Source organism: Neoarius graeffei, chromosome 28 (assembly GCF_027579695.1).
Source record: "Neoarius graeffei isolate fNeoGra1 chromosome 28, fNeoGra1.pri, whole genome shotgun sequence".
Classification (NCBI taxonomy): Eukaryota; Metazoa; Chordata; class Actinopteri; order Siluriformes; family Ariidae; genus Neoarius; species Neoarius graeffei.
Genome location: NC_083596.1, coordinates 18,971,703 through 18,983,769, shown reverse-complemented (window position 1 = coordinate 18,983,769; position 12,067 = coordinate 18,971,703). Strand labels below are relative to the sequence as shown.

At 42.0% G+C, this 12,067-nt stretch overlaps 1 protein-coding gene across 1 annotated transcript in view; it reads left to right on the top strand.

Moving 5' to 3' along the window:
* Positions 1 to 11,734, top strand: part of si:dkey-220k22.1 (multiple epidermal growth factor-like domains protein 9) — a 306,189-nt gene extending 294,455 nt beyond the window's left edge. Inside the window, exons 5-6 of the mRNA XM_060912493.1 lie at positions 206 to 475; positions 8,522 to 11,734. Of these exons, the coding sequence (XP_060768476.1) occupies positions 206 to 475; positions 8,522 to 8,958 (707 nt within the window). The 3' untranslated portion in view covers positions 8,959 to 11,734. The remainder of the gene's footprint in view (positions 1 to 205; positions 476 to 8,521) is intronic.
* The last annotated feature ends 333 nt before the right edge of the window (positions 11,735 to 12,067 follow it).

The following is a 12,067-nucleotide window of genomic DNA, read 5'->3' as shown; positions in this document are numbered from 1 at the left end:
GATGGATGTTGGAAGTGCATTGTGCTGTTAATATTTAGGAACATTATTATTGTTCTGCCCAAGGACAAATGCTTTCCCAGACTAGTAAGCGGAACTTTAGATTAAAGTGTAACAAATTAAACCATTTTCATTAGCCACTGAACATTACGACCAGAAGAACAAAGGTCTGAGAATGGCTTGCTTTATTTTTCTTGTGCTCCGATAGACGCAGTTGGCCAGCCAGTGTGCAACCAGTGTAACCCTGAGTACGAGGGACCCAACTGTGAGAAGTGCCGAGATGGCTTCTACAACTCCGACAGTATTTGCGTGCCATGCGACTGCAATGGGAATGCCGAGCCAAGCAGCGCGCCCCGCATCTGCCACGCGGACACCGGATACTGCCTGAACTGCACCTACAACACCACCGGACGTTCCTGCGAGCACTGCGCGCCTGGTTTCACCGGAAACGCCCTTGCCAAGAACTGCACAGCCATCGGTAAGCCACTGGAAGTTCAAAACAATTACATACCAATCTGCTATCTAATCCTGAGCAGCCACTTCTGAGTGCCTTCACAAAGGCAAAAAAAAAAAAGTAGAAAAAACTCCGATGTCAGCAAGTACTGCATTCCCTAGAGGGAGTGAGGAAGTACTGAGGATTACTTGGCCATTATAAATTCCACACCAGTCGGACACGTACATTTACATTTATTCATTTGTCAGGTGCTTTTATGCAAAGTGAGTCCCCAAGTGAGGCAGACTACAGCGCAAATGCTTTTAAAGTAGCTGACTGATAAAATTCTGCTACTAATTAATCAAAAACAGAAGTAAAATGGTTGTAGGAAACGCATGGGATAGAGTAAGTAACGGTGTTTAGTATTCATGTTTGGTAAATGAGAATGGCTGTAACGAATAATATCATTTACAGTTTTTTAAATAGCATAAATTAAAAACAAAACTGTGAGCAACAGCGTAAAGCCTCCTCGTACAGTCGCGGAATGTAATTCTCTTTTACGCCACAAGTTGCGCTTTGAGCTCCCGTCACGGACAGCTGGGCGTGGGCCGAAGGATACGAAACAGAAGAAGCTAAAGAAACATGTCGACTGACAAGTTAGAGGAATATTACAGGATTTTACACAAATATGACTGCATAGTCATGACATTAGAGATGAACACAAAGTTTTAGTTTTGCCGAAATAACATATTTACATTTTCAGGCCACTGTTTGCTTACCGTTTGAATGTGTGTGTAATCGACATGATATACACTACGGTTCAAAAGTTTGGGGTCGCCCAGACAATTTTGTGTTTTCCATGAAAAGTCACACTTTTATTTACCACCATAAGTTGTAAAATGAATAGAAAATATAGTCAAGACATTTTTCTGGCCATTTTGAGCATTTAATCGACCCCACAAATGTGATGCTCCAGAAACTCAGGCTACGTTTACATTACGTCGAATCAGCGGATCATCAGATTAACGTTCTTAAAATGATTCGCGTTTACACTAAAACCGTTAGCCATGCACACAGCAACACCAATACACGGATACGCTCGGCTCCGCAGGCATCCTGCGCTCCAAATCACTCCGCCATGAACAGCGAGTGCCCTCTGGAGGGTGCGCACTCCGGCCCTGCGCAGCTCACACAGCGCGCGAGTGAAGCGCACAAGCCACGATTCGGGACTGAGCCGCTGTGTGTGTGATCCCAGCGCATATCACTTACTACTTGCAAGTGGAAGGATGGCAAGCCTAAAGACAATCATAACTACACAATGGGCAGTATTTGCATCAGTATTTGCAGTATTTTCAGACTTTTATACTCTTTAATGAAAGGTGATACAAAGCGGAAGTCCGCGCCGTTTTTCAGCAGTCGCGTCACATGACCAACGCCAGCGAATCAGGAAGGTGGATGTCACAGTGACGTTGTCCAATGACGACGCCAGCTAGAGCTCAGCACAGCGTATTCGCGTATCTCAATGTTTACACAGCACCGGACCAGATACGATCTAGATTGAATACGTGGACGCTGGCGGATTCCCGTTTCCCGGCGTTTCCAGGTGGTTTAATGTAAACGGACAGTGCATCCGCGAAGAAAACGAGACAGATACGGTCTAATGTAAACGTAGCCTCAATCTGCTCAAAGGAAGGTCAGTTTTATAGCTTCTCTAAAGAGCTCAACTGTTTTCAGCTGTGCTAACATGATTGTACAAGGGTTTTCTAATCATCCATTAGCCTTCTGAGGCAATGAGCAAACACATTGTACCATTAGAACACTGGAGTGATGGAGTAGTTGCTGGAAATGGGCCTCTATACACCTATGGAGATATTGCACCAAAAACCAGACATTTGCAGCTAGAATAGTCATTTACCACATTAGCAATGTATAGAGTGGATTTCTGATTAGTTTAAAGTGATCTTCATTGAAAAGAACAGTGCTTTTCTTTCAAAAATAAGGACATTTCAAAGTGACCCCAAACTTTTGAACGGTAGTGTAGCCACATATTGCACATAATATACATTGGGCAGAGTAATCTATTCCAAGCTAGCTGAGATCGGTTTGCAATGTTACAAGCTGTCAAAGCAAAGCCTGACCAGACGTTTTGGCGTGAGATGAATTGAGTTATTTGCATGCTAGCCTGAAACGGGACTGAGGTTTGATGACTTATCGTCTGGAAAAATGACAAATCTCTGTGAGAATCTCAGTGAGGGCTAACACTGATAAGGTTACAGTTGAAATCTTTGCCATGCTGCAAGTCAAAGCTTGCACAAGTATTGCACACAGCTCAGAATAGTAGCATGCGAATTTAATTTGCTAACACAACCAAACGTCAAGCAAGTGCAACAACATAGTGCATAGCAAGGCCGATAACGTGACATTACTTATCAGTTCAGGAGAAAGAAGCCCGGCTCGGTGTCTGTCTTGCAGCCTTTTGTCTCTCTAAGCTCTAACCAATGAGTAAAATCCAGTCCAAATTTTAGTCCAGTATCTTGCTTTTTCTCTTTCTTTTTCTGTTATTCTTTCTTTTTCCTCTTTCTGGCTTCCTCTGACAGCGTCTTCTTTGGTCTCTTCATGACAATTTTAGCTTCTTCTTATAGGCTTTAGATAGACAGACAGACAGACAGACAGATAGATAGATAGGCAGGCAGGCTTATAAGAAGCTGCCTGTAGTGCTATTTAACAGTTATTCCACAAAATCAAGTCGTACATGAGCTGACAGCCGACAAGGCACGTAGCACCAAGCCAGCTATAAGCCATGTATGATGAAATTCATCCCATCATCTCTAGCCGCTTTATCCTGTTCTACAGGGTCGCAGGCAAGCTGGAGCCTATCCCAGCTGACTACGGGCGAAAGGCGGGGTACACCCTGGACAAGTCGCCAGGTCATCATAGGGCTGACACATAGACACAGACAACCATTCACACTCACATTCACACCTACGGTCAATTTAGAGTCACCAGTTAACCTAACCTGCATGTCTTTGGACTGTGGGGGAAACCGGAGCACCCGGAGGAAACCCACGCCGACACGGGGAGAACATGCAAACTCTGCACAGAAAGGCCCTCGCCGGCCACGGGGCTCGAACCCAGGACCTTCTTGCTGTGAGGCAACAGCGCTAACCACTACACCACCGTGCCGCCCCATTTTTATTTTTATTTTTTGCAAATTCGATAAATAAAAACTTTATACAAAACGTCCAACAAAATCATTTCCACTTAAGTGGACTTCTTAAAAACCTATCGATGGTGGCATGGATTGACTTTGGTATTGTTTTTTTTGTTGTTGTTGTTGTTGTTGAAAGTGCCGTCTTGCTGTCGTGTCAAGGTATAGAACGGCTTTAGACATTTATTTAATTCTTCCTTGGACATTTCAGTGATGTCATGTTCAAACTTCATTGAGCCTTTGAATCGGTCTTAAAAAAAAATCAACAAATTTTAATGCTTAAAGATGAAGAATGTAAACAAACCGGCGAAATGATAGGAGCAATTTGTGAAAAATGCGATAATAATAATAATAATAATTCTTGAACAAAAAAAGACTCGTTCTTACCATCAAATACTTTCATTCCATATTTTGTTGCTTTGTTTGTATTTTTTTGTGGTTTTGTTTTCGAGTAGAGTTTTTGTTTCATCCTCGGTTGGTTCAGCAACACGCTCCGCCATTTTCTTTTTCTCTACTCACGGTATATGAGCTGATATCCTAGTAGCAGAGTAGCCAATCAGAGCGCGCGATTGCTCATATCCAGTGAATGTGGATAGAATAAAAAGCGTTATGCAGGTCTCACGATGCTGTAAAGCGTTAGACAGTTCTCTTGAGATGTCTCAGGGACACGCCACCAGAGTCGCATAGTGCTATAACTGGTGAACCAGGTGCACACTCAGAATGGAAGACAAGCCATTCTCTTTATTCCAGGTCAACGTACCATCAAAATGATTCTGAAGCTGATATTTTAAGGTAAAAATCCTGCATAATGTTGCTTTAAAGTTTAACATCTTGTCACTCTACAGATTTTGTCTTCTTGAATTAATCTAATCATGTTATAAGAACAAGAGTCAATTTAAATTACGAATAAGGAATTTTACAAAGAATTTGTTTTAAGCAAAGCAATTGTACTAAATGACATAGACACAGCCTTGTCATACCAGCCTCATTAAATGTGTGTCAAGCTCACACACATTTTACTACTACAACCCCGATTCCAAAAAAGTTGGGACAAAGTACAAATTGTAAATAAAAACGGAATGCAATAATTTACAAATCTCAAAAACTGATATTGTATTCACAATAGAACATAGACAACATATCAAATGTCGAAAGTGAGACATTTTGAAATTTCATGCCAAATATTGGCTCATTTGAAATTTCATGACAGCAACACATCTCAAAGTTGGGACGGGGCAATAAGAGGCTGGAAAAGTTAAAGGTACAAAAAAGGAACAGCTGGAGGACCAAATTGCAACTCATTAGGTCAATTGGCAATAGGTCATTAACATGACTGGGTATAAAAAGAGCATCTTGGAGTGGCAGCAGCTCTCAGAAGTAAAGATGGGAAGAGGATCACCAATCCCCCTAATTCTGCGCCGACAAATAGTGCAGCAGTATCAGAAAGGAGTTCGACAGTGTAAAATTGCAAAGAGCTTGAACATATCATCATCTACAGTGCATAATATCATCAAAAGATTCAGAGAATCTGGAAGAATCTCTGTGTGTAAGGGTCAAGGCCGGAAAACCATACTGGGTGCCCGTGATCTTCGGGCCCTTAGACGGCACTGCATCACATACAGGCATGCTTCTGTATTGGAAATCACAAAATGGGCTCAGGAATATTTCCAGAGAACATTATCTGTGAACACAATTCACCGTGCCATCCGCCGTTGCCAGCTAAAACTCTATAGTTCAAAGAAGAAGCCGTATCTAAACACGATCCAGAAGCGCAGACGTCTTCTCTGGGCCAAGGCTCATTTAAAATGGACTGTGGCAAAGTGGAAAACTGTTCTGTGGTCAGACGAATCAAAATGTGAAGTTCTTTATGGAAATCAGGGACGCCGTGTCATTCGGACTAAAGAGGAGAAGGACGACCCAAGTTGTTGTCAGCGCTCAGTTCAGAAGCCTGCATCTCTGATGGTATGGGGTTGCATTAGTGCGTGTGGCATGGGCAGCTTACACATCTGGAAAGACACCATCAATGCTGAAAGGTATATCCAGGTTCTAGAGCAACATATGCTCCCATTCAGACGACGTCTCTTTCAGGGAAGACCTTGCATTTTCCAACATGACAATGCCAAACCACATACTGCATCAATTACAGCATCGTGGCTGCGTAGAAGAAGGGTCCGGGTACTGAACTGGCCAGCCTGCAGTCCAGATCTTTCACCCATAGAAAACATTTGGCGCATCATAAAACGGAAGATATGACAAAAAAGACCTAAGACAGTTGAGCAACTAGAATCCTACATTAGACAAGAATGGGTTAACATTCCTGTCCCTAAACTTGAGCAACTTGTCTCCTCAGTCCCCAGACGTTTACAGACTGTTGTAAAGAGAAAAGGGGATGTCTCACAGTGGTAAACATGGCCTTGTCCCAACTTTTTTGAGATGTGTTGTTGTCATGAAATTTAAAATCACCTAATTTTTCTCTTTAAATGATACATTTTCTCAGTTTAAACATTTGATATGTCATCTATGTTCTATTCTGAATAAAATATGGAATTTTGAAACTTCCGCATCATTGCATTTCGTTTTTATTTACAATTTGTACTTTGTCCCAACTTTGTTGGAATCGGGGTTGTACACTGAAAAATATCAAGTCTCTTCTATCAAATGTAGCATGAAGCTGTAACCTGAACCATGTATTATATTTCGCTCACCAAACAGGAGCTTTTGGGTTCTTTCATTTTTAATGTTTGTGCATCATCAGTGCGTTGCTGTTTGCGCAGATTGCATTGTACAGTCGGTTTCCTTTTTTGAGTGAAACTCTTAATTGCTTTCGCTGTTGCGTTTTTCTCACGGTCTCGAACATTCAGAGTTGCAATTTTTTCCATGGTGTTGTAGGTGTGCATGGCAGGAAGAGAGCACAGCTTCCTTTTGTGGGTTTTTTTTAGGGGTGTCAATCAGTGAAAAAAAAAAACCTAATTAATCGCACATTTTGCAATTAATTAATTGCAATTAATCACGATTAAAAACTTTTTTTTCTTCTTTAGACTGAAGGTTGTTATAATGCATATTTAAATGTGAAATCACCAAATTAATGTAGAATAATCACAAAGGAGGGGCGGCACGGTGGTGTGGTGGTTAGCACTGTTGCCTCACAGCAAGAAGGTCCTGGGTTCGAGCCCCGTGGCCGGCGAGGGCCTTTCTGTGCGGAGTTTGCATGTTCTCCCCGTGTCCGCGTGGGTTTCCTCCGGGTGCTCCGGTTTCCCCCACAGTCCAAAGACATGCAGGTTAGGTTAACTGGTGGCTCTAAATTGACCGTAGGTGTGAATGTGAGTGTGAATGGTTGTCTGTGTCTATGTGTCAGCCCTGTGATGACCTGGCGACTTGTCCAGAGTGTACCCCGCCTTTCGCCCGTAGTCAGCTGGGATAGACTCCAGCTTGCCCGTGACCCTGTAGAACAGGATAAAGCAGCTACAGATGAGATGAGATGAATGAGATAATCACAAAGGATGTATATTTCCAACACCATTGTTTAATAGCGTCTTTACACACAGAACTGTGCGGTTGTGGAAAGAAAACTCAGGCCGATAAAGTGCCAGCTGATTTCAAAATCAAGGCGAGAGAGAGAGAATACACGTACAGAAAATGCTGTGCTGATGGGCTGGAAGTTTTTTGCTATCCAAGTTGCCAAAGCCTTGGTAACCTTTTCCCTTACTGGTTTAGTTATTTGCCCACAAGTACCACACTCCTATAATGTAGACTGGCGAGTAGTACAGATGGTTTCCACAGGGTGTTTTGCGTGAAGGTGATACTTTAAAGACGAGGTGCTTCTGTGATAATTGAAATTTTAGTATTTCTATAAGTTTGTGAACTTTGTTATGTAGATAGATCTGGGTTTTTTTTTATTATTTATTTATTTATTCTTGTCCAAGTATGGTTGATGCTGCTGTAACTTGTAATTTCCTGCAAAGCATCATTAAAGTATCTATCCATCCATCCATCCATCTATCTATCCCATAATGATTCATAATCCTCAGGATGCACGAGTTTCATCACGGGTGAGACAAATACTCCGAAATAATTTATAACAGCCTTAGGAAGAAAGAAAGCACAACTTTATTCATCACACACTTGTGAAATTTCCTCTCTGCATTTAACCCATCTGAAGCAGTGAACACACACACACACGCAGAGCAGTGGGCAGCCATGCTAACAGCGCCCGGGGAGCAGTCGGGAGTTAGGTGCTTCGCTCAAGGGCACCTCAGCCCAAGGTCGTCCCATATTAACCTAACCGCATGTCTTTGGACTGTGGAGGAAACCGGAGCACCCGGAGGAAACCCACGCAGACACGGGGAGAACATGCAAACTCCGCACAGAAATGCCCTCACTGGCCGCTGGGCTCGAACCCAGAACCTTCTTGCTGTGAGGCGACCGTGCTAACCACTACACCACCGTGCTGCTTTAGTCTGAGTACTGGATTTCCCTGAACATCATGCATTCATATACAGCTTTAAGAGCCCATGTAGGAATGTATACATTAAAAAATAAAAATAAAAAAATAGTGCAGGTTCAAAATAGTGTTTTCTGTGTTTTCATGGTTTCACCAGCTGTCCTCTGGTGAATAGATTAAAACAAAGTTGTTTATTCACCATCTATTTTTTTCTCTCGTTCTTTTTATCATATTTTTCTGATTATAGCTTGCATGTTCCTAGTAACATGGGTTAAATGCCAATCTTAAAATGAAGCTAACAGTGCATTCTCCAAATCTAAGCTACACACACACACACACACGACAATTGCATCTTAAATCCTTAGCGTACCTTGAAACATGTTCTACCTGTACAAATGTGTTCTCTCTCTCTCTCTGTCTCTCTCTCTCTCTCTCCCCTCAGTGCCCACTACACCTGTGTACTCTTCCACTATGACCCCCAGCCCGAATGTCACTGATCAGCTCCCCACCTCATCCACGGCACTCCTGTCCAGCATGACGAGCCCCACTGCCAACAGCACATCTTCCTCTGAAGTGGTCTCCTGGGCTCAGTTCAACGTAATCATACTGGCCGTCATCATCACAGTGATACTGGCACTGCTGGGAGCAGCAGGCGGCATCTACACCTACCGCCACTACCAGAACCGCAAGATCAACGCACCCTTCTGGACCATCGAGCTGAAGGAGGACAACATCAGCTTCAGCAGCTACCATGACAGCCTGACCAACGCGGATGCCTCGGGCCTGTTGGACGATGAGGCATGCGAGGCAGCCTCCAACGGGCAGCTCACCCTCAACAGCCCGGGGAGTTTATACATGCCGTACCGTGACCTTCAGTGAAATATGGTAGCATAATATCGACTAATCAACTTGAGATGCTAATTAGAAAATTGTGATCCAGTCCTGTATTTTGGAATTGCATTTCTTTATGTGAGTGTGCATCAGTTATATGAACATTTTTTTTTTTTTATTTCAATTCAGCATAATAATCTATTGCAAAAACGATTGAGATTGAAGATGAAGTGAAATTGCAAATGGAGGCTCTTAGTATTTCACCAAGACGGAAACGGCTGCCACGTGGCTGTCCGTACACGTTTTACTATCGAACTTCAGTTACAAAATCATGCACACCCACACAGGAAATGAAATCATAAATACATGCAGGAATTTGCCTTTTTTAACTAGCATTGTAAATTTGAATCAAGTCTGACCTACGTTCCCATAATGAATGGATTTATTTGTTTAACGTTCAGCTTATGGTTGAGGGGGGGGGAAGGACATGCTTTGATGCTTCTGATTTTACAGGAAGTGTAGACACACATACATGTGAAGAAATGCACAATGGAGGCATAAGCAAAGTGAGACCGCCTCCATCGGACAGTCTCAGCAGCTCAGCCAGGTTTTACAGGGTGTGACTGTGGCACCCGGTTCTCTGAACTTTTTTTTCTTTTTTTTATTTAACTTTAACCAATGTGTTGTGGGACCGGACATGCACTGATGCTTTAGATTTCCCTGAAAAGCTACAAACACAGACTTTAAAAAAAAAAAAAAATGTATAAAAGAATTGCACAAAGGAGGAAAAGATGTTGAGCGTTGTCATGTGGTTGCCGGTACAAAAGCCACATGTTAACACTGATGATGGTACTCAGGCATCCATTTCCATCCATCCATAGTTCAGTGATGTTCACGCTGGGGCACTGCCTTATGGGATAGAATAGAAACACATGCAGTTACCGAAATGGGGCATGTCTACATTACGTGCGTTACGTGAATTTTACTACTAACAATACACTACCGTTCAAAAGTTTGGGGTCACTTTGAAATGTCCTTATTTTTGAAAGAAAAGCACTGTTCTTTTCAATGAAGATCACTTTGAACTAATCAGAAATCCACTCTATACATTGCTAATGTGGTAAATGACTATTCTAGCTGCAAATGTCTGGTTTTTGGTGCAATATCTCCATAGGTGTATAGAGGCCCATTTCCAGCAACTACTCCATCACTCCAGTGTTCTAATGGTACAATGTGTTTGCTCATTGCCTCAGAAGGCTAATGGATGATTAGAAAACCCTTGTACAATCATGTTAGCACAGCTGAAAACAGTTGAGCTCTTTAGAGAAGCTGTAAAACTGACCTTCCTTTGAGCAGATTGAGTTTCTGGAGCATCACATTAATTTGTGGGGTCGATTAAATGCTCAAAATGGCCAGAAAAACGTCTCGACTATATTTTCTATTCATTTTACAACTTATGGTGGTAAATAAAAGTGTGACTTTTCATGGAAAACACAAAATTGTCTGGGTGACCCCAAACTTTTGAACGGTAGTGTAATTCCACACAGAAAAAAATCGGATTTAGTTCAGATTACCACGATTTAGTTCTGAAAAGCGAGCTTTGAGGAAATATGAATACACAAGAGCTGTTTTAAGTTGAATCGAATTAGTTTTGAATCACTTCCCATCACTGCAATTCCACTGGCATGCCTGTAGAGGGAAGTATTTAATCAAGAGCTGGGCACTGCACATGCCACCTCTTACGCACTAATCTCTCAGAATATGCACTACATAACATCTTCGCAGAGAAAGAACAGTAACTATTTCCCTGTGGCACTACAGGCAGGTCATCTGGATTTTTTTTTTTAAAGAAGAATATACGATTATTTTTTCCCCCAGTTCTCGAGTGAACTTCATGAGCATTTTTTTTTTTTTTACAGAACATTAGCTTCTCTGTTGCACTGTACATTGACATTATTCAGGTGATTTGTGTTGCAGCCAGTGAGGTTCAGCTCGATGGGATTTTTCTATTTTATTTTACTTTTTAAATGAGTGACTCCTCAGTTTCCTACTGTTAATCACTGAAAGTCTAGATTTGACGAGTTAGAAACAGGTTCCGAAACACATCGGTGGAAGCACTCGCATGGAAAGTGTTGTGTCATGAGTCACATCGTCTGGCCAAGAAAAGCCAGGCTCGTCTGGCTCAAGTAACTTTTCAAGTTTTCTGCTCCTGATAGAATCATTGCTTGAAAGTGTATGTAAACATATGAGCAAACTGAGTGGTTGATAGGAAGAACGCCAAAAAGGAAAAACATCAAAGGGGTTACTGAAATCACTGTATTAAGTCAGTGAAATGAATGAGGAAAACACCTGAGCCAGAGCGATAAAAAGTAGGTGAGTGATGTGTGTGTCTGTGGTTTGCAAAAAAAAATACACGAAAAAAACCCACTGTCATCACAGCACAAGTGAACTGTTTGGTTTAGGCAGCTTTTAACTGAAGCACTGTGCAGTGTGTACCGGTACGTGACACCATGTCCCATCTCGCACCTTCTGCTACATTCATTAGCGCTCTTCTCGCATCCAGGTTCTCCCCCACACTCGGGTGTGGTCATACTGTAAATACGTGTTGTACAGAGAAATTATGTTGTAAATAAAGATGCTGCTATTGTATTGTATAGGTACGGTGGGGGAGATGCCGCACACACACACACACACACACACAGTAGATTTCAGAGAAATGGATGGCTAAATTTATCTGGTCGTAGGCTTTGTGTTGAAGTGCAGACCATGCAACCAACCACACAACTAACTCTGTGAACGATTTCAATAAAAAATTTTGACCAAATTGACTGTGTATGGTGATCACTTTACCATGCATGCGGTCACACTTCACAATTGAGGTGCCTGCCATTTAGGCTTTGTAAAAAAAAAAAAAAATCCAGCGTTTAACCATTAAAAAATGTGTTAACCGATTATAGGCAGCATCTCATTTTTACAAGGTTTCTTTGCTGGTAATGGCTGCGTTTTATTCTTAAATGTGTTAAAGGGTTTCTTTTTGTATAGCATAGAATTAGCATTATTGGGATCCATGCTAATGGTGTGTGGTCATTAAGGACTTTCTAACAATGTACTTAACATTGAGTAAAGGGTTGTACCTTCAAAATAAACTTGTCAATCA